Source organism: Pimephales promelas, chromosome 25, assembly GCF_988280905.1.
Source record: "Pimephales promelas chromosome 25, fPimPro1.hap1.1, whole genome shotgun sequence".
Taxonomy (NCBI): domain Eukaryota; kingdom Metazoa; phylum Chordata; class Actinopteri; order Cypriniformes; family Leuciscidae; genus Pimephales; species Pimephales promelas.
The window spans coordinates 11674416-11698350 of NC_142793.1; the positions used below are offsets into that span (position 1 = coordinate 11674416).

Sequence of the window (23935 nt, forward strand, 5' to 3'; positions counted from 1 at the left end):
TAACCCACAATGACATCTATAACAGAATGGAAACATACTGACATCAAACACTGCTCTGGTCTATATTTAGCTGTACTTTTAGTAAGTTAGTTAGTTATGGAAACTTTAGAAGCATAGGCACTCATTTACATAACTAAGTAAATGCGTGTTTCTGTGAATGAATCTGATTCGCGAACATTTGCAAATGATTCACAAATCACACGGCACATTTTGAATCATAAAAACGCAATGTATTCGATTCGACACATTGATTTAATACAGCTAAAACTACACATACTGCTAATTCTATAAATTATTTCACTACAAAAAATATCAAGAGTATGTTGCACACAGGACAGGAGGAACCCCTGGGAATACCGTATGGGGAATATAAGAATGAATCAATTTTTGAATCAGGGCACTTAGAGTCGTGAGTGCACTGAAAGGAACTGTTCAAACGAACCGATTCGCTACAATGTATCGGACATTCCAAGATTTTTATGAATGGAGAGGAGGAGCGTCGTACAGCTTGCAGTTCTTCATTGTGGCCAGCAGGGGGAGTGTCATCTTTCATCTTTCACTGCTGCTGCTTTTCAGGAGCGTCTGATTATCTTCATTCGCCTCCTAGCATTTTAGCGTCTTAAAGTGGCCGGATGCAGCGGAGCTGATCGATTAATATAAATTAGTTTCTCCAAACAAACTAACCGGCCTTCGACGAGTTTCGACGGAGTACCGTGATGAATTTCTCCCTTCGTCACACAGGCGGGTGGACCGAAGCTCCGCTGCAACACCTTTAGTGTATGTGTGTAAATATATATATAGCCTATATATGTGGATCCTCCCGAACCCGGACCTGATCATGAATTGGTTGTGTCGCGTGCCGTGCTGAAGTGGTGGGCCGCGCGCGCTGTCTCTCGAGCTGTAAACGGCGCGAGTCTCGCGCTGCTGCTGTGGTTGTTAGCTTGAGCAGTGCTAACGGGCCTAAAAAAGCCCAGTCTGATCTCCACTGTCCGATTTAAACAGCTGTCCGAGCTTTAATAAGAGCCTCCAGCGGAGTAAAGAGGAGAGGGGAGGATGGCCAGCCGTCTGAGCGCCGAGGAGGAGCAGGTATGATGAAATACCATCACGATCCAGTTAACGCCGATTCTCTCTCTGTTCCAGCGGTTCTGTTGCTAAGCAACCCGGAGATACTGTCCGGGGGGGTTTCAAACTGGGGTCCGGGGACCCTCCGGGGCCGCGGGGGAGTGTTTAGGGGGGTCCGTGAAAAAGATTAGCAGTGAAACATTCAAGAAACAAAATATTTTCAAAACACGAATTTACTATGAGGGGTGTCCACGCACCAGTATGATCATATTTGGGGTGCATGGCATTTAAATTACCCTCGACTAAAACACCCTTAATGGTTTACCATGGTAGTCATAGTTCAGACCACTGTGATAAAGTTACCAGAAAGTGTTAGTTACTGTAAACTGAAATGGGATTAATTCTGAGTACAATTTTGAAGGAGTCATGAACTGGATTTTTAAATGTTATTATATTGTTGTCTGAGGTCAACTTATGACGTTTGCTTGGTTTTTGCATTCAAAAACATCAAAATTAATAAGTAATAGGCTATTTGTTACCCAAGTTTTGAGCCTACCTGAAAAACGCTCGGTTTTTATGGGCATCTCGCACTGAATATTGTTATTCTGGTGTCACCATTGTCCTTGAAGTCCAAGCCTGTTCATTTAAACCCACAATGTAATCTCAAATTTAGTATTTGAATCAACAGTAAAGTTTTTTGTTAACCTTTTACCTCATGTCTTGGAGTATCGCAATAATATCGTATCCTGAGTTCAATATCGTGAAATGTATCGAATCGTGACATGAGGGTGTTGTTACACCCCTCATGCCCCCCATCTTCATCCTAATGAAAAGAAGTCTCAAAACTTCAGAAAAACATTTAAGGTTACACAGATTTAACTCAAAAATCGATCGCCGGTCAAAAAGAAGCTTTCATAATCGTTGTCGTTTAGTTTCATATCTTCCACGAATGCTAATTTTCTTAATTTACCCACGCCCATGTCATTCCAATAATAATTTTATTTAAAGGTACACTATGTGACTGCATGCATTCTGCGGAAGAACAATGTTTTGGTTTCGTGACTACAGACGCTTGTGTTTATCCTACTGATTCACTACTTACCTGAAGAGATATAAAGTTTAGATGGAAAGGATCTCAATCTGTCTAGCTGAAGATGTTACTGTAGCTTTAATCATTAATAGACACGGTACTTCCTTAAAAATAAATTCAGCGTTATATACAACTATAATGAAATGACCATTCACAATCGATAATGCTTTACACTGAACTCTGATAGAGAGCTACATATTTATCAGTTCAATAACATATCCTGTTGAGTAATCAAAACACCATCACGATTCATGACATCTCCGAAAAGTCAAGGCAGTGTTGATTCTTGTTTTATTACGAGCTCTGTCCTGTTCTCTTTTAGCCAGGAGTCTCTCCACCGTCTAAAATATAAACACATATAATAGACTTACCATAGTGAATCAGGGTAAGACAAAATCATGTTTTGGAGGAAAGATTGATAATGTATTAACTCATTATGTAAATTCTGTTAATTTTGAACAAAAAAAAATACCTTTAATGTTTTGTACACTTATTTTCATTCAGTTGCATTATATGAGGGACGGAGCTTTCAAGCTTCAAAAAGGATGCAACATAAAAATATCATAAAGCAGTTTTTTTATGACTATCTACAGACTATTTGGAAATAAAGCACATATCTTAGTAACGGGGCTTAACTAAACTTTACTTAACAGACTTAAGTTGTAATTCTAGTTCATCCGGTGTGTGCCAATTTTTGGGGAACTAAACATCTTTTAGGAATATCATTTAAACACTTGTCCTCTAACACTTATATCCCTTTCACTAACAAAAGCCAGTTCCTTAAAAGAATAGTTCACTTTGAAATTAATTTTTGGTATGTCTTGGCTTACCTCAAGGGCATCCAAGATGTAGGTCTTTGTTTCCACAGTAGTTTCAATTTTGATATTTTTAGGTCAAACTGTTCATGTCTATCAGTCATATAATGGAGGTCTATGGTCACCACCTCAAAGAGCATGCACAGAGAAGTCCAAATTAAACATGATTTAATGACTCGTAAATGTAAGTACACATTGATGGCCTAAGACACAAAACGAGCGGTTTGTGTGAGAAAACGAACAGCTTATATTGTTTTTACCTCTTGTTACTCGCACCCTCAGATCACTTGGATGTGGCTGTGGTTACAAGAGGTAAAAACGATATAAATACTGTTTGTTTTCTCACACAAGCCACTCGTTTCGTGTCTAGGCCATCAATGTGTACTTTCATTTATGAGTCATTAAATCGTGTTTAATTTGGACTTCTCTGTGCATGCTCTTTGAGGTGGTGACCATAGACCTCAATTATATGACTGAATGACAAGAATGGTTTGACCTAAAAATATCAAAATTGAAAATACTGTGGAAACAATGACACCTACATCTTGGAGGCACTTGAGGTAAGCTAAAACATATAAAAAATTAATTTCAAAGTGAACTATCCCTTTAATGATGTCATCCTTCCAGGAAGTGACACAATTTGAATGAGAAAACAGCCACAAATACTTACTAAGTATTATTAGCAAGGGATTTGAGGAATCCTGTGATTTTTTTCTAACTTTAAAAATACTTTACTGTTAAATAAAATTACAGAAATTGATTAACGTCAGATTTAAAAAAAAAAAACCTGTAAGCTAATGCTCAATTCCTCACATTTTGAAAGCTAGATTATTTTTTATTTTATTTTATTAGTCTTTATTAGCCATTTTCATGTATTTACTTTTTTATTTAGCTAGATTTTTATTTATTTACTTATTTATTTTATTTTATTAGTCTTTATTTGCAGTTTTCATGTGTTTTTTTTTAATTTAGCTCTTTATTTGCATTCAATTGCCTTCAGTTTTTGCTAAAATATATTTAAAAAAATACTGAGTAGTGTGTGTGTGTGTGTGTGTGTGTGTGTGTGTGTGAGTGAAGCAGTTTGGTGGGAGAGCAGTTTATAATACACACAGACTAAAAGAGGAAATGATCATTATATCTACAAGCAACAAGTCTGCTTGTTATTTATAGGTCACTTTCAGCAGCAATGTGTGTTGTTTTAAGTCGTGAAATGCGCACAAATGTTTTGCAAACCTTTGAATAGATTTGTTTGTACTAAAATGTCTCATCTAAAGCCTCAGTAACCTGTTTTAATAAATGGGGAAAGTGTGTGTGGGTTGATTTCTTTAACAAGGCCCCTCTGTCTCCTCCGTCCTGCTGGGGAATCTTATTTAAATAATCCCCCAGTCGTCCGTTCATCCGTCCATTCATTCATCCGTCCGTCCACTGGTCAGCAGTCAGTGTCTTATCGCTCGTCTCTGCCTGTGCGTATGCTAAGGAATCACGGCTGAGTGAGTGAATGACACTCTGGGGTCTCGTCTTCGAGACAGCGCAGGGGCTTATCGGGGCTGCTGGACAAATGTGCGAGAGTAATTAGACGTCGGACTGGCTGCGGGGCCCCTGGGGGACGTGAGCTGCTAAAAGCATTTCCACGGGAGAAACTCTGGGAGAAGAAGAGAGAAAGACCTGGGTTCAGTTCATGGCGTGTTTGTCTTCCTGCTCAGAGCTCTTTAATGCCAAAATACAGAGGAGTGATGATGCTGACATGTGTTAGGCCTGAAACTAACAATTACAGAATCTGTAAAAAAAAAAAAAAAGTTTCACTTGCTATCTTAAACGTATATTCAAAACATTGTAAAACTGCCTTTAAAAAGTATGTAATAATAATAGTAATGAGGATAATTATCATTGTATAAAATATATTTTATAGTATTTATGGGATGTATGAGACACATCCTTTTGTAAGATTGTTTAAAAACATTTGAAATTAAAAAGTTTTTTTTATACTTTGTACCCTGAGAAGACTACATTTTCAGTATTTGAATAAAAAGCATTTGATTTTTAAAATGTTTAAAAATAAATAAAATATAAATAAAAAATATATATAATGAATAATTATATATATATATATATATATATTAGTTGAAGTAGTATTGCTGTTTTTTCAGGGATTTACTATATATATATATATATATATATATATATAATTAATTATATAAAACATACAAAATGTGTTTTATATGTACAAAATGTGTTGTAAATATATATATATATATATATATATATATATATACAATGCATTATATATCAATTTTTTAATTTATTTATATATATATATATATATATATATATATGTATGTACAGGGCAATACTAGATAAAATATTTGTATTTTTTAAATTATTATTTCTGATTTGTTGTAGTATTGCTGTTTTTTCAGTTATATTATTTCTATTTTTAAATATATATATATATATATATATATATATATATATATATATATGTATATTATATTATATGTATATTATATTATATAAATATATATTTTATATTATTTCTGTTTGTATAATATATACAAAATATGTTTTATAATATCATGTATACGAAATGTTTTGTAAAAAATGTATTATGTATTATATTAGTTTAGTTTGTGTGATTAGTTTATTAGTTAGATTAGTAGTAGTATTGCTGTTTTCAGGGATTTACTAGATATAATATATATATATATATAATATTTGTTTTATTTTTTTATATTTTCATTTATTCCATTTGCCAAAATTTATGCTAAAAAATATTCACCAATCATGTTCAAAAGTTTACACACCCCTATCAAGCATCAGTAAATTTTGCAGCCATTTGTGATGCTTTGATGTTCAGAGTTCATTCATGGACCATGAGCTAAAACTTTCTGGATTGAACTGCGGCCTGTGAAAATGCACAGTTCGTCTCCAGGTGAATTCTGCAAGATTCAGGGCTGTCTGCCTGGATTTGCTGCTTATCTGTCCTTTTAAGGATACAGTGTTGTGCGGGACTGGGGGTGCGGGAAGTGGGTGGACTGGATCCTCTGGAGAGACACAGAGCTTATTTTTCTGTATTATATGTGGCTTTCAGGTTAAATGAGCGGTATTTGCACAGATTTTTGAATAATAGTTTCAGACATCTATAGCTGAAGGCACTCCAGTCAGTCCATTATGTTGGGAAAATATCCTGTTCATTTGAGCTGCTCGTTTGTATTAGCCTAAAGTTTAATTATTCACTCGATTGAATTCAGTTATTGATTGGAGTGAAGACACTAGAGCCCATGTGATGTATCTCCTGTGAAATACAGTAGTCAAGCGTAGATATATTCTCCCAGAATGCATTGAGAATATGAAGTTTCTGTAAGGTCATTTTCTTCTACAGAGAGTCTTGATGCAGTTGATTTAATCACTGCGTTTGATATCAGATGATGCCTGGTGCAAAGCCTCTTGGTCCTCCCATCTGGATCATCTGTGCTTTCCACTTCCAAACATCCTTCTGTTTTTTTCCACAACTCCTGCTTCACTCTCTGCTTTTGGTCTTGTTTGTATGTGAGTGTTTATAGTTTTCAGGAACTGACTGAGAACATAGTGTTTTGTCTGTAAATCTTAGCCGTAATCCAACTCAAAACTCCCTGACGTGCACATGTAGAGCATTGTGGGAAATAACAACTGACCAAAATGTATCATAGTAGACTTGAATTTGATAAGGTCTAAAATGAGATTCTCTTTCTTTCTCAGGCCACTAAGCAGTTTTTGGAAGAGATCAACAAATGGACATCCCAACATGGTGTCTCACCGTTGTCCTGGGACGTAGCTGTGAAGTTTCTAATGGCCCGCAAGTTTGATGTCCTCCGAGCAATCGAGCTTTTCCACAGCTACAGGGTGAGTAAATGTTAATCTGCTCACAATAATATATTTTAAAATTATGACAACTCTCGGAATAGTTTTAGCATTTTAGTGAAGATGGCAATGTTATGTATTTGGTATTGGTGGACTCGATCTGCTTCTCTGCGGATACTGTTGTCTGTCAGTCATATAATGGAGGTCTATGGTCACCACCCTCAAAGAGGATACACAGAGAAGTCCAAATTAAACATGATTTAATGACTCGCAAATGTATGTACACATTGATGGCCTAGACACGAAACGAGCGATTTGTGTGAAAAAACGAACAGTATTATATAGTTTTTACCTCTTGTAACCACAGCCACAGCACCCTCAGATCACTTGGACGTGGCTGTGTTTACAAGAGGTAAAAACTATATAATACTGTTCGTTTTCTCACACAAACCGCTCGTTTCGTGTCTTAGGCCATCAATGTGTACTTACATTTACGAGTCATTAAATCATGTTTAATTTGGACTTCTCTGTGCATGCTCTTTGAGGTGGTGACCATAGACCTCAATTATATGACTGACAGACACAAACGGTTTGACCTAAAAATATCAAAATTGAAACTACTGCGGAAACAAAGACACCTACATCTCGGATGCCCTTGAGGTAAGATAAAAAATACCAAAAATCAATTTCGAAGTGAACTATCCTTTTAAATTCAGACTTGCTGATGTGGGCATGTAAGATATACTGCTGATGCATAAATAGAAATACATAGATCTAGGCAGGTAGAGCTGGGGGAGGTAGATGATTTTAGAGGAACTTTTACAGCGAACATCAAAACAGATCATTTAAATGCTGAGCAGCTATCTCATTGGCTTATTGGCAGGATCAGCAGAGGCCAATCAGCTTGCGCTATGCGTTGATAATGTGATTGCTTGCAGCTTGCATATAAAGGACCCTCCAGCCTAGAGTTTTATGACTATGAACTATATACAGTATAAAATGAAACTATTTATTAATAAACAGTTTATTTCAAATGACTGTAAAATTTATGAAAATTTGTTTTGGAAATTGTGGGAACCCAAAAATAAAAATAAAATAAAATAATCATAGTGCAGATGAATTGGAGATAAAAACACTGACAAATAAAAAAAATTAGGGCTGTGCAAAGATTAATTGCGATTAATCGCATCCAAAATAAAAAGTTTATGTTTGCATAATATATGTGTGTGTGCTGTGTGTAATTATTTTGTATATATAAATACACACACATGGATGTATATATTTAAGAATTATTTGCACGTAAATACTGTAATATTTTATAAACGAATAACACATTTTCTTAAATGTATACATGCATGTGTGTTTATTTATATATACAAAATAATTATACACAGCACACACACACATATATCATGTAAATAATCTTTGCACAGCCCTAAAAAAAGTAAAGTAATATTAATTAGACAAGTAATTAATAAATCTTTTAATCACAAAATAAACGTGTATGTTAAATATCTCTCTTTGTTTCTCTGACAGGAGACACGGCTGAGGGAGGGCATCGTCAAACTGCAGCCGCACGAGGAGCCGCTGCGCTCTGAGCTGTTGAGCGGGAAGTTCACCGTGCTGGTGAGTTCACATCACATCAGGGCTGTTTATGCTCTCTGTAATCTCGGAAATGAGGTTACTGGTTCACAAATGAAAAAAATACTGTGCCAAGTTTCATTTCCACTCCAGTGATTACAGCTGACAAGTCACTGATGCGGTTTCACTTCAGCTTTAAGCCCGGTTATTATAACCAGGTCAGCATAGAATCAGTGGAAATGTATTCATTAACTATTTTAGCCTGGTGCTGCTCTGCTATTGGTCAGATGAGTCCCGACACCTGATTGGACGCTGCGGATCCCTTTGGTTCATCCGATACCTTTATTGATCCTCCTCATTCTCATGGCTCCTCTCCTCACATCCTGACATTTGTATTTATAACCCAGAGAGACGCACAGAAGCACCGCATTTCTCATGAGTCATCGGATCATTGAAAATATTTTATTGACGTAAATATTTAATAAATGGTAAAGCTGTGTCCTGGCAGATTCGGAAATGGGTTGGCTGAAAGCGAATAAACCAGATTTAGTGTCTTATTGAATGGAGGAGATGAGTATAATGATCAGAAAGGTCTGCGCGAGTCATTGTTCACAGCTCAGTGAGACGCACGCTATCCTGCCCCCATGTGTACACATTTAAAACTACTCCTCCGTTAAACTAAAAAGCAAACTGGCAGGACTGTTATTGTTATTACATTTTTTACATTTAAGGATCATTTATTTTATGATTATGATATTTTTTTAATTTAGGATTTGCACTAAGTTGATTCTATTTGAAAGAGCACACTACCATATGTTTGATTTGTTTTATTTTTATTTATTTCATTTGACATTTTCTATATATTTTACCTATTATTTTATGTTCTTTTTTTTATTCGGAATTTGCACAATTAAATAAAACATTTAAAAATACCATATATTTTTGACAGAGCATACTGCTTTGTTTGTATTTATTTACATATGTATTTGTTTTAATTTCTATATTTATTATTATTTTATTATTATTATATTTTATTCGAACAAGTTAAACAAGTTCGACTAAACTTTTAAAACGACAATGTTTATTTGAAAGAGCATACAGGTATTTGTTTATTCATTCTTTCATTTTATTATTCATATATTATTTTATTTTTAAATTATATTATATTAGGGCTGGGCAACGATTAATTGCAATTAATCGCATCCAAAATAAGAGTTTGTGTTTACATAATATATGTGTGTATAATTAATTTGTATATATAAATACACACACATGCATGTATATATTTAAGAAAAATTTGTTATTTATATATCAAATATTTATATATAATATATATATATATATATAAAGTATGTACATGCAAATATTTTTTTAATATATACATGCATGTGTGTGTATTTATAAATACAAAAAATAATTATACACAGCACACACGCATATATTATGTAAACACATAATGCAAATAATGTTTTGGATGCAATTAATTGCGAGTTTCCCAGCCCTAATATATATAATAATAGCCCTAATATATATATATATATATAGTTTAAAAAAAATTATCCATTTTTTTTAATTCAGAATTTGCACAAATTTGGATTAACATTTTTAATCTATAGTATTTATTTCTGAATACTAAATGTATAAATTAAACATGCAATGAAGTGAGCTTTTGTGACAACAATTGTGTTTTTATAACATTTATCATTGCATCCTGTTTCAACATTTAGTATGCTGTACAGAGAACATTGTACGTTCAAGATGAGTTGACTCTGAACATAATATAAACAGGAAAACAGGATGAAATTTTAAGATGTTTTTCATTGTATTCTGTTATCACAGGGTGTCCGGGACCCAACTGGGGCATCCATCGCCCTCTATACGGCTAAACTGCACCATCCCAGTAAAACAGGAAACCATGTGGTTCTTCAGGCGCTGTTCTACCTACTGGACCGAGCTGTGGAGAGGTAGAGAGACTATTAGAGAACTGAAGGATGTCCCAAAATGTGAAGCAACACAACTCTTTTCAACACTGATAATACTAATAAATGTTTCTTGAGCTATAAATCAGCTTATTAAATGATTTCTGAAGTATCATAGTCAGCTTTGCATCACATAAATAAATTACATTGTAAATCTATATTAAAAATAGAAAACGGTTATTTTAAATTGTAATAATATTTCACAATTTTACTGTTTCTGTTCAAATAAAATCATCCTTGTTGAACACAAGAGTTTCCTTTTTTCACAAACATTTGAATGCTAGTGTAGGTAGTTGGATATTCACTTTATTCATCTTTGAGATGACATTGAATGAAACCACATATTTTAAGTTCTAACTCTCTCTTTCTTTCCTGTAGTTTTGAGACTCAGAGAAACGGGCTGGTTTTCATATATGACATGGCTGGATCAAACTACACTAACTTTGAACTGGACCTGAGCAAAAAGATCCTCAATTTGCTCAAGGTGAGTTTCTGTGTTTTGTCTGTCTGTGGATTTCCTGTTTCTGATGCCTGCCATTCATTTATGTTCAAAACTATGAGCACAGTCATTGGAGTGTGTGGGTTTTGGGGGGGTTTAGATGTCAGAATAAATCAGAAAAAATGATTGTTCCGCTATTGTTTTCAGGGTGCGTTCCCAGCACGGCTAAAGAAAGTGCTCATCGTCGGCGCTCCTGTGTGGTTCAGGGTCCCGTATAACTTACTGAGTCTCTTACTGAAGGAGAAGCTCAGAGAACGGGTTAGTACACACACACACACACATATTTACTAACAGTTTATCTTGTTTTGCTTTATATCTCTGTGACCCTTATGGAAGCTTGTTTCCACCAATGAATAAAAACATAAAGGTAATTGTGACTATGTAGACTTTTTGCAAGTTTATATCAAACAATTCTGAGAAAATAGGTCAAATATGCAGGATATAAACTTGCAATTGCGAGAAAAAACTCTCAATTCTGAATTTATTTCTCACAATTCTGTTCTGGAATCGCGATTAATTGTTAGACACTATAAATAATACATGCATATAATTTTAAATAATATTAAGGATTGCAATATAATGTTTAGTTTTGTCTTGCTATTCAACATGTAAGTTTTGTATGGCAATAGCTGGGTTAAATCAAAACCAGCGGAATCTTGGTCATAATGGTTAGACCTGGTTAACCGAATGAATGAGTTTACCCCACTTTTCTCGCAGTAGTGCCACTCTGTGGGTTCCTTGAGCAATTATTTGTATGTTTCAGTTTTTCTAAACATGAAACAATCTTCACCTGTTCTCAGGTTCAGATGGTGAAGATGGGCGACCTGCGACAGCATCTGCCCAGAGACTGTTTGCCTGAGCACCTGGGCGGCTGTTTGCCTCTGGACGTGCACAGCTGGAACATGCAGCTGCTGTCCGAGCAGAACGGGCGTGTGGATCCTGTCGACGAGCTGGTGGGGATCCCGCTGGAGAACACGTCCATTCACACTCCTGGACCTGAGGCCATGAGTCTGGCTGAGCTCATGGCGAACCTGAACCGGGCCCAGCGCAGCGGGATCTACCTGGAGTACGAGGAGCTTCGCAGAGAGCAGCCGACTGGAACCTTCACCTGTGCGCTGTGAGTGTGGATGGTGGACGTGTGGGGTTTACAATCAACCAATCAGATTTGAGGGATTGGTTTAGAATTAATGTCAAGTTTAAGCTAACAGCAAGGGTTATGTGCTTCTACATCAGTGTTATTCACCTATCATTTCCCTCTGATTTTAGGGATAAGTTATGGTCAGAAATCACATAGTCCCATGAATAGGTACTTATTTTGAATGATTAATTACTTCATTACTGCTAAAAAAAGAACGTTCTATATAGTTTGACTGTAATCTGGACAAGCTACATTTGCCATGTTGTCATTATCATGTGACCAACCAGTGTCACTTCACAAATCGTCTACCGTGGCCTCTTGGGACAGTTAAGAGTTCATCATCTTACTTTTACTTGTGATGACGGTACTTTTTGCCGTCTCTTTGGAAACTGAATTGCTTACTGTTTTTCACCTACTATATAGTAGGGAATTATGTGATGTGATTTCAGGTGCGGCCAATGTTTTTGGACAGGAATGTTGTTCTGGGATCTACATCTTACAAAATAAGCAAAATAAGACTAACTTTATTAGTAACTTTATTAGTTTTTGTTCGTTTTAAGTATTACTATTTAAGTTTAAAGGGATAGTTCACTTTGAAATTAATTTTTGGTATGTTTTATCTTACCTCAAGGGGATCCAAGATGTAGGTGTCTTTGTTTCCGCACTATTTTCAATTTTGATATTTTTAGGTCAAACCGTTCTTGACTGTCAGTCATATAATGGAGGTCTATGGTCACCACGTCAAAGAGCATGCACAGAGAAGTCCAAATTAAACATGATTTAATGACTCGTAAATGTAAGTACACATTGATGGTCTAAGACACGAAACAAGCGGTTTGTGTGAGAAAACGAACAGTGTTTATATTGTTTTTACCTCTTGTAACCACAGCCACGTCCATTATACTCTCAGGGAGCGGGCGCTTCTGTCTGCGCATGCGCCGGAAAGCCCAGGAAGTGATCTCTCGTGCGTGTACGTCACTCATTGTTTACACAGAGATTTCGGAAGTTTTACCTTTCACTGTGAAGATCTACACATATTTAGATATACAGGAAATGGTGCTCGCTGGCGCGCTTGCGCAGACAGAAGCGCCCACGCCCTCAGATCACTTGGACGTGGCTGTGGTTACAAGAAGTAAAAACGATATAAATACTGTTCGTTTTCTCACACAAACCGCTCGTTTCGTGTCTTAGACCATCAATGTGTACTTACATTTACGAGTCATTAAATCATGTTTAATTTGGACTTCTCTGTGCACGCTCTTTGAGGTGGTGACCATAGACCTCCATTATATGACTGACAGACAAGAACGGTTTGACCTAAAAATATCAAAATTGAAAATACTGTGGAATAGTGTTGTCAAAAAACTCGGTACTTCGGTACCAAGTCGGTACTAAAAAAAAAAAATGTTACGGTACCAGCTTTTCTAGGTACCGAATACCAGGTTCGTCCAGTTCTGTTCTAGACGCGATGTCTGAAACGTGCACAGTTGCGTCCTCTTCATAACGCTGATATGGCTCTCTCTCTCTGAATCCACTTGTTGAAACGAAAGGAGGAAAGAGCCACATATGGAAATATTTTGGATTAGGCTAATGTCACGTTGCCATAAGAGGCCGATTACATGCAAATTCGCAATTTAAAATATAGGCGCGAGGCAAGCGCGCTCATAATAAAAACTCGTTGGCGTTGCATAGCAACGACAGACGCCGCGTGAGAGCAAGCGCTTTGGAAAGAATAAGCACGCGCAAAAATATAATTAAAAAACACGCGCGATATGTGAACGGCCTCTAAAGTGCTTTCGGGGTAGTTTTACGAGTACATGAACACAGTAGTATCTACCCGACACCAGAGTACTATGGTATTAGTATTGTCATTTAATGTCAGTGCCAGTTCTAGGCGTATTCTTGCCTTTATAACTCAGCAGGTTTAAAAAGCCTTTTTAAAATTAAATATGAATGCAGTTTTAGATTAAATAAAAGGACAGTCAAGTCAAATAAAACATGTTTTATGGTAGGCTAATGCTACAAAGATACCATTCATAAACATTACTTAGTTATCAACACATTGAGTGAACAATATATTTTTACAACATTAATTAATGTTTGAAAATGTTATTTATTACAAACACCTGATTGTTAATGTTTGTTCACTTAATTCATTGTGCATTAAATAAATAATGGATTAAAACTTTACAAACAACTTTAAAAATGTGTTAGTGTATAATATTGTTTATTTTAGGTCATTTTATCTAATCTTTTTCTAAAGTGTTTATAATACAAATGTACAGTTTCCATACTTGTAACCGTGATAAACACTTAAATATATGTAAATTTAAACTAAGCTTTGGTACCGAAATTGGTACCGAGAACCGTGAATTTTAACTGGTATCGGTACCGAATACTGAAATTTTGGTACCGTGACAACACTACTGTGGAAACAAAGACACCTACATCTTGGATGCACTTGAGGTAAACTAAAACATACCAAAAATTAATTTCAAAGTGAAGTATCCCTTTAAGAAACAGGACATTTGCCAAGACAACATTTCTAATCTTAAAATTGTTCATCTAACGTTTATATTTAATTTTATTTCTGCTTTATTTCAATTAACCAAAATGTTTGTAATATTTTAAGATAATGATAGTAACCCCGGGTGGGACTTGATTTTATTCACTGGGATTGTGCAGTCAAAGACAAAATCAACACTATATGAGAAGAAAGTTTCTCAGAATAACATGCACTGATAATTTGTGCGCAATAATTGGATTTCACATTGTCGTTGATCTTTTGCAGGGCTCCTCACAACCAGGAGCGGAACCGCTATGGTGACGTACTGTGTCTCGATCAGACTCGCGTGCGACTCAAAGCAAGGAGAAACGAGGTTTGTCTTTGTTCAAACGTGTTTTTTTTTTTTTTTTTTTTTTAGTTTTAGAGAAATTCTTTTCTGCTCCTCAAGGCTACATTTAGCTTTATTTGTGAAATATTGTTACAATTTAAATTATTTTCTATTTGAATATATTAAATATATTAAAACGTAATTCCTGTGATCAAAGCTGAATTTTCAGCATCATCACTCCAAGTCTTCAGTGTCACATGATTATTCAGAAATCATTGTAATATGATGATTTGATGCTCAAGAAACATTTCTAATTATTATCATCAATGTTGAACACAGCTAGGCTGCTTAATATTTTTTTTTTCAATATTCTTTGACGAATAGAAACTTAAACTGATTAAAAGTATTAATTGAATGGTGGTGCATATTCTGATTGGACATTGATCTTTTGTTTTCTTTCCACAGAGATCAGATTACATAAATGCCAGCTTCATGGATGGATACAAACAGAAAAATGCATATATTGGGACTCAGGGTAAAAATAATCACGCAATTTATAAATTAGATTTAGTGTAATGATTTTTAACCTAAGCTGGAACTAATGCATCTGTTGTTTCGTAACAGGCCCACTGGAGAAAACCTATGGAGATTTCTGGAGAATGGTTTGGGAGCAAAGTGTGCTTGTCATTGTCATGACAACAAGGTAATACGTCACAGAGGAGGCTGTGTCCGAATCATGTACTCTCTTGATTAGTTACTTATTTTCAATAAGTACGTACTATACAGAACGTTATTTTTTAGTGAATGAAAAGTATGAACTCTGTAAAAAAGGACTTTTTGACTACTGTTTTATGTGTTATATTTTAAAAGCCGATAACCGATATATTGGCCGGTAAATCTAAAAACAAATTTTATATATTTTTTGAGAGCCTTATTACAAAAACAATAGTCTCACCATGTCCCAAGCATACAAATTATAATTTTATTAAACCTATATGACAGACTTGCATGTTGCACTTAACCCTCTGATGGTCCTCGGTCACTTCTGACCTAATAATTTTTTGTTTTGAATTATTAAAAATCACAGCTTCATCGGAAGGTTATGAAACTTGGTGACTTTTTTGGCATTTCGTATGTGAATACAAAAAAAAAGTGAGGTCATGATCCGAGCATGCTAAGTGGTCGTAAAAAAATAGTCACATTTGGGGATCTTCGGTCAGAAATGAGTGACTATCTACAATCTACAAATCGGCCACAATTCAAAAAAGAAAAAGTACACCGCAGGAGAGGGGTGACACTCTACAACATTTAGAGTGCAAAACAGACACACCCACCAACACACACACACATACAAACACTTTTATACACATACACACCAATAAATTTTGATTACAAAAAGCATGTTTTGAATTTTTAAAAATCACAGCTTCATCTGAATGTTACGAAACTTGGTGACATTTCTGGCATTAGGTATGTGAACACAAAAAAAATTGAGGTCATGATCCGAGAATGCTAAGTGGTCGTAAAAAAAATTAGTCACAATTTTGGTCTTTGGTCAAAAATGACCCCCATAGGAAATGAATGGGAAATTGACAAAAACACAAAAATTCACAATTTTTTATTTATTTTTTAATTTTTTTTAATAAGAAATAGTTTTTGAGATTGTTTCAATCATATATTCAAATCCACCAAAAAAAAAAATGTGTTCATAAACATCTGGGGAATTCACATGCCTCTCCATAGAGAGCTGTACATGCCATCTAGTAGTTACACCATGATTCTACGCTTTTCTCTATACTGTAACCAGATGGTGCTAATTTTCTTCAAAAAAAAATTTTTTGTGAAGGCCTAGACTATATTAAACAAAAATACTGCATTAATATATATATATATATATATATATATATATATATATATATATATTTCCATTGAAAAAATAGACCATAAATATTGAATAAATATTAATAAATTCAATCAAATTGTCTCAAAATACTAAATTAAAAAGAATAAATATTATAGAACAAAAATAAATAGCATTGGTTTTACTGGGATGGAAGAAGTTTCATTTTTAGGCCTCTGGTCACTTCTGACCGGGAAGGCCCAGGACGTGACTCATAAAGGAAGACCATCAGAGGGTTAAATGTATTTTCCTTGTGATTCCAATCATATTTCAAGCGATTCAAAGCCGCAAGTGTGTCTGTTAAAGGAACTAATCCATTATCAGCTTTAATACACTGGCCAATCTTATCAGGCCGATAACGATAACATTAAAAATGAATATATATATATCGGCTGGTACAGATATTGTGGCTGATATATTGTGCATCCCTGCTGTTTTTCGCCTACTATGTAGTAAGAAAGTATGCGTTTTCAGATACAGTCAGAGAGTCTAGTTTAGCAATACACAGGAAATGATGTGTATTCTGGTTTATTAACACCAGAAAGTCTAGGCCAAATCGCACCCACTCAGACAGGAAGAGGTTTTCTGACCAACATATAGAAAGTGGCCAGTGTCTTATGCGATGTTATCACATAAATCAGATTGAACTGTAGAGCAAAATGTTGATCTCAAGAGTTTACATCTTCTTGCTACTAAATGTTTCAAAACATTCATCTTCAGAGATTCAGTGCCACGAACTCCAATGACCAATTTGTCCTTCATTGTAGCAGTCTAGGAACATAAATACAACTTTGTTGCCTGGTGGGCTGATAAAATGAACCCTGACTTGTTGAAATATGTAGACCAATCAGATTTCAGTCGACTCTTGTTACTTTTGTTTTTTTTTTATGCTTTCAAAAGGGATTGTGTAGAACTGATCTGTCCTGAGATCAGATTATACCTGTGCCATATGGACTTTGTCACAGTGGATTAAAAATAAATGCTGCTTAGAGATGTGTGTGTGTGTGTGTGTGTGTGTGTGTGTGTGTGTGTGTGTGTGTGTGTGTGTGTGTGTGTGTGTGTGTGTGTGTGTGTGTGTGAATGTGTGTTTGCAGGACGGATGAGGGCGGCCGGAGGAAGTGTGGACAGTACTGGCCCCAGGAGGAGGGCGGTCAGGAGGTGTACGGGCACATCGCTGTGGTCAATCACAGAGTGGACAACCATGCGCATTACAACCAAACCACACTTGAGCTGCACAACACAGAGGTAACACACATACACCAGTTTTATATTGTATTTTAATGTTTGCTTGTTCATTGTTAGTTGATCAATGAACATCCAGACAGTAAAAATGATTTCATATATGATTTATATAGTGACTCCAGTTTCACAAATCACCTTTCATAATGTAGTCTTTAGTAGGGCTGGGTAATACTTGGGCTGTGAAACGATTAATCGCGATAAATCGCATCCAAAATAAAATTTTGTGTTTACATAATATATGTGTGTGTAGTGTGTATAATTATTTTGTATATATAAATACACACACATACATGTATATATTTAAGAAATATTTGTTATTAATATATCAAATATTATATTAATGTATAATATTAATTTTGTATAAATATATAAAGTATATACATGCAAATATTTCTTAAATATATACATGCATGTCTGTGTATTTATATATACAAAATAATTATACACACTACACACACATTTATTATGTAAACACAAACTTTTATTTTGGATGCGATTAATCGCTTCACAGCCCTATTATATTTCATTTCATTTCATTTCATTTATTTATTTATTTCAACAGGGACAATGTGCAAAAAAACATTAATTAAAGATGCTTTGCACCAGATTTAGCTTAAGCTAGTTTCCATCTGCAGTCCCCGAGCAGGTGAATTACAATACAAAATATACAATATAAAATGTTATAATTAGTCACTCAAATACAACTATCTATCAATTCATTCATTCATCATTCTCTATTTCAACCATCAATAAAACCTCAATAAAACCTCACTAAAAGTCATATTTACATACATAATTATCCATGCTGGCACAACTGGTTGCTCAATAGCACTTTCCTTATATTTCTAGAGAAATCCTTCAGGTTAAAAGTGAGTTTTAGAGCCTTTGGGAGTTTGTTCCATTCTTTAATGCCCTTGAATGAGAAGGCTGTCTGTGCAAAGGCCGAGCTACATTTAGGCAGCCTGCAGTCATTGCAACTTGTGGACCTGGTACTCCTAGTCATTTTTTCAGAGCAAAACTGTACAAATGTTTTTAGGGGAGGAGGCGCAATATTATTCAAAATTTTAAAAACTAATCGCACATTGGCGTACACAATTAAATTGTTAAAGTTTAACATACTGTATTTTCTAAGAACCAGACAGTGATGATATCTCAATGTTTTTTTATCTAAAACTTTTACAGCTTGATTATATAAAGATTTTAAAGGTTTTACTGCCGTTTCACTAGCCTGTGACCAACAAGAAATACAGTAATTAATATGAGGAATTATCATTGCCTCCAGGTAAATTTTTGCAGCATCATGAGTCAATGCATTTCTAATATGTCTAAAACCAGACAGACTGTATTGTAGCGTGCGACCAATTTTCTTTATGTGTTTTTTAAAAGTAAAAGTTGAATCCAAAACAAGACCTAAATATTTAAATTCTTTCACTACTTTTATTTGACTCTGATTTGCATAGATGCATGGCGAAGAGGACCTCAGTCGGTTAGTTTTAGTAAAATACATTGCTACTGTTTTATTTACATTCAGTGTGAGCGAGGCAGAAGTAAGCCAACCTAAGATTTTTCCCATAACGTCAGTTAACCTTTTAGCAACAATGGTTGCATCACTTCCATGCATGTAAACTACAATATCGTCCGCGTACATTACCATGTCCACCTCACCACACACTGAAGGAAGATCATTTATATAGAGCGCAAACAGCAATGGCCCAAGAACAGAGCCTTGTGGGACACCCATGTCACTAGCCTTAGTTGTAGATAGCTTACTATTGACTCTTACGCATTGGACACGGTCACTGAGATATGATTCTACCCACTGCAGCGCACTTAGAGACAAATTATAGTTACTCAGTTTTTCTTATTTAGAAATTTGTCATAATTTTGTTGGTGTTGTTGGGATATGTCTTTATGTATTTGCCCTGAAGTGGTGTAAAATAACAAATTCCTATTGTTGCAATTAAAATTAAGAATTAAAATATGTTAAAAAAATCTAGTTATTTAATTTCAAGTCATGTTTTCCACACTGTTTTATATTGTAAATATTTATATGCACCATTATAACAATGCATAATAACAAATGGCTATATAATTATTAAAATAATTAAGAGTTTTAAATAAAAATAATACAGATAAATTCAATTATAATGTATACAAATTATATATATATATATATATATATATATATATATATATATATATATATATTATTTGTATAATACATTATTATTGAATTTATCTGTATTATTTTTATTTAAAATTCTTAATTATTATATGTATAATTCTTAATTTTATATATATATATATATATATATATATATATATATATATATATATATATATATATATGCTTTAAATGGATTTAAAACCACAATATTGGGAAATATTACAATTCAAAATAACTGGTTTATATTTTAATGTATTGTATTTCACTGATCAAAGCTGAATTTTCATTATCATTAATCACTCTAACATGATGATTTGCTGCTCAATAAACATTTCTGATTATTATCAATGTTGGAAACAGTTGTGCTGCTTCATATTTTTGTGGAAACTAATAAAAACATATTCAAGATTATTTGATGAAGTACAAAACTAAAACAGAAAGCTTTTGTAACATTATAAATGTCTTTACTGACTTTTTTGATCAATTTAATAATTTTTTGCCGAGTAAAGTATCGATTTCTTCAAAAAAGATAACTCTTACTGATCCTAAACTCTTGAACGGTAGTTAAATAAATAGTCTAAAGTAAAAAAAGTAAAGTGGAACAGTTTCTAAACGTATTTTATTGTTGTTTTTCCCCAGACGTTTGAACAGAGACAGGTGACTCATTTTCAGTTCCTCAGCTGGCCTGATTACGGGGTCCCGTCTTCCGCGCTGTCTCTGATTGGTTTCCTGGGTGCCGTGAAGTACCAGCAGCAGTGGGCGGTCCAGGCGTTCGGCTCACAGTGGAGAGGTCATCCGCTCGGCCCGCCGATGGTGGTCCACTGCAGCGCTGGCATCGGCAGGACCGGTCAGTGATTAAACGCATTACAAAAACATATCTACATATTAATGAGGCGCTGAAAGGGGTGGGCCGCATCTCAAATCACATACTTCCCTACTTTATAGCAGGCAATAGAAGTATGTAGGACGTTCCGGCGAGATTCTGAAGTGTGCATTACGATGGACACTTTACTATCCCATGAGGCCATCGTGAATCAACTGACGCTGGTAGATCACATGATAATGACAACATGGCAAACATAGATTACATTCTTACTAGATAGAATTGTTTTCTTTTAGTGGTCGTGAAGTAATTACTTACTCAAAATAAGTACATACTCAAAAAAAGTATGCGATTTGAGATGGCAACCACCCTCCACCCAAAAATGAAAATTCTGCCATTTATTAATAAACCTGAATGACGGACTTTCTTCTGTAGAACATAAAATAAGATATTTTGAAGAATGTTTGAAACCAAACAATTTAGTTTCCCATTCCCCCAAAAAATCCAATGGAAGTCAATGAGAATCTGTTTGGTATGTTCCACAGAAGAAAGTCAGTCATCCCGGTTTAGTAAATAAGGAAAGAATTTTCATTTTTGAGTAATATATAGATTTTTAGACTGACCTCTTCTCCCCACAGGTACATTTTGTGCGCTGGACATCTGTCTGTCCCAGCTGCAGGATGTCGGGACCCTTAACATTTGCCAGACGGTCCGACGAATGAGATCTCAGCGTGCCTTCAGCATCCAAACACCCGAGCAGTACTATTTCTGCCACACCGCGATCCTAGAGAACGCCCAGAGACAGGGCCTGCTTTCAGCCAATCAGTGAGCAGCAGGGCCCACTCGTAGCCAATCAGAGACTGAAAAGGCCTAATCTTAGCCAATCAGTAAGAGACAGCGCCTGCTCTCGTCCAATCATAAGGCAGGGCTCGTTTTTGGTTGATCAGCGACTCAAAGACGGAATAACTCACTGGGGTTTTGATTACTCTGTCTCTATTAACAAAATGGAAGCATAAATTGTAACCATAAATGACTGTTTTGAAGGGGGTGTCTAAATGTTCAGTGATCCAGCTGTAGTGTAGTCTAATGTAACGTTGTGCTGCATTTTGTGCAGAAGCTTCAAGTCGACCGTGCTCAAATATGGAAACAAACAGTGGAGTGTACAATTTCTGGTAATTTCTGGTGTCATATGCCCTTCTTTCTCAGACCAACACACTGTCTTGAACGGTTATTTCGCCCAAAAATTTTAATTATGCCTTTATTTACTCTCCCTCATGTCGTTTCAAATCAATTTTAAATGATTTTTTTCATGGGGCACAAAAGTACAACTTCACCCTCTTCACCCCAAAATGAGAATTAAGGTCATGATCATTTACTCACCCTGGTGTTATTCTAGTGTCATATGCACTTCTTTCTTTTTTGGACCACAAAAGGAGAATTTTCTCATTCATATAATGGCAATTCTCCTTTTGTGGTCCAAAAAGGAATGAAAAGCATACGGCATTACAAAAACACCAGGGTGGGTAAATTATGTCTTGATTTTCATTGTAGGGTGAATATCTCTTTAATGAGAGAGAATGATGGTGGATCGCTCTTAAATTTACAAAAATGCACAATGAAAGTAGTCAAATGGAATAATTTGGCTCTTTTATTGCTTTTTTGGGAGCTCTCCATTAATTGAGTTGTTAAATGGGAAAGAGCAGTGTAAATTTGCTGATGCTTTTGTGACCATGATGGTTGAAGAAAGAAAGTCACACTGGTTTGAAATGACTTGACAGTGAATAAATACTGTAATAACAGAATTCCTTTTTTTAAAATAAACTAATCATTGAATTATTCAACTATTCATTTAGTTCTACTCAAATTTTTGTGAGATGCAGTCATTTTTTATGTATTCGCTGGATTTGAATGCAGATTTATTTGTGGAAGCTTGTTTCCGCCAGAATGAAAAATATAAAAGGTAATTGCGACTTTTTATCTTTTTACTTTTACTTTTTATCTTTTTACTTTTTTTTCTCACAATTGTGAGTTTACTTCTCGCAATTTGACATTATTTCTCAGAATTGCGAGATGGAAAGTCAGAATTGCGAGATATAAAGTCAGAATTGCGAGTTATAAAGTCGCAATTGCGAGATAAAGTCAGAATTGCGTGTTATAGTCACAATTGCGAGATATAAAGTCAGATTTGCGTGAAATAAAGTTGCAATTGCGAGATATAAAGTCAGAATTGCTTATATCTCGCAATTGTGACTTTATATCTCGCAATTGTGACTTTATATCTCGCAATTGTGACTTTATATCTCGCAATTCTGACTTTATATCTTGCAATTGTGACTAACACGCAATTGTGACTTTATATCTCGCAATTGTGACTTTATATCTCGCAATTCTGACTTTATATCTTGCAATTGTGACTAACACGCAATTCTGACTTTATATCTCGCAATTGTGACTTTATATCTCGCAATTCTGACTTTTTATCTCACAATTCTGACTTTATCTCGCAATTGTGACTTTATATTTCGCAATTGTGACTTTTTATCACGCAATTCTGACTTTTTATCTCGCAGTTCTGAGAAATAAAGTCAGAATTGCGAGATATAAATTCGCAATTGTGAGGAAAAAAGTCAGAATTGTGAGATAAAAAGTCACAATTATTTATTTTATTTTTTTATTCAGTGACGGAAACAAGCTTCCATATTTATTGTCTAAATGTGTCTGTATTTTGTGCGTCAGCTTTTCGAAAATGTCTCTGTAGTTTGTAGGACATTTTTTGCAGTAGCATCTGAAGAGCGGGAAACTATAGATGATGGTTTAGAGGGCCAGGATGAGGAAAGTCTTCTCACATCAACTGGGTGGATCGGTAAACCTCTATAATGCAACAATTACTCAATTGATATAGTCTTTAATTAGAGTGGTGTAAATGTGAGATGGCTACAATCGAGTCATTTACACTTTGTAATAATTC

At 35.0% G+C, this 23935-nt stretch overlaps 1 protein-coding gene across 1 annotated transcript; it reads left to right on the forward strand.

Moving 5' to 3' along the window:
• The first annotated feature begins 529 nt into the window (after positions 1-529).
• ptpn9a (protein tyrosine phosphatase non-receptor type 9a) lies at positions 530-22838 on the forward strand. Its single transcript, XM_039669796.2, has 13 exons — positions 530-1086; positions 6703-6846; positions 8341-8430; positions 10225-10349; positions 10743-10848; positions 11011-11121; positions 11664-11980; positions 14793-14880; positions 15301-15370; positions 15460-15538; positions 17830-17980; positions 20784-20991; positions 21606-22838. Exons 1-13 carry the CDS (start codon positions 1054-1056, stop codon positions 21794-21796), a joined length of 1713 nt encoding a protein of 570 aa, XP_039525730.2. The 5' UTR covers positions 530-1053; the 3' UTR covers positions 21797-22838.
• The last annotated feature ends 1097 nt before the right edge of the window (positions 22839-23935 follow it).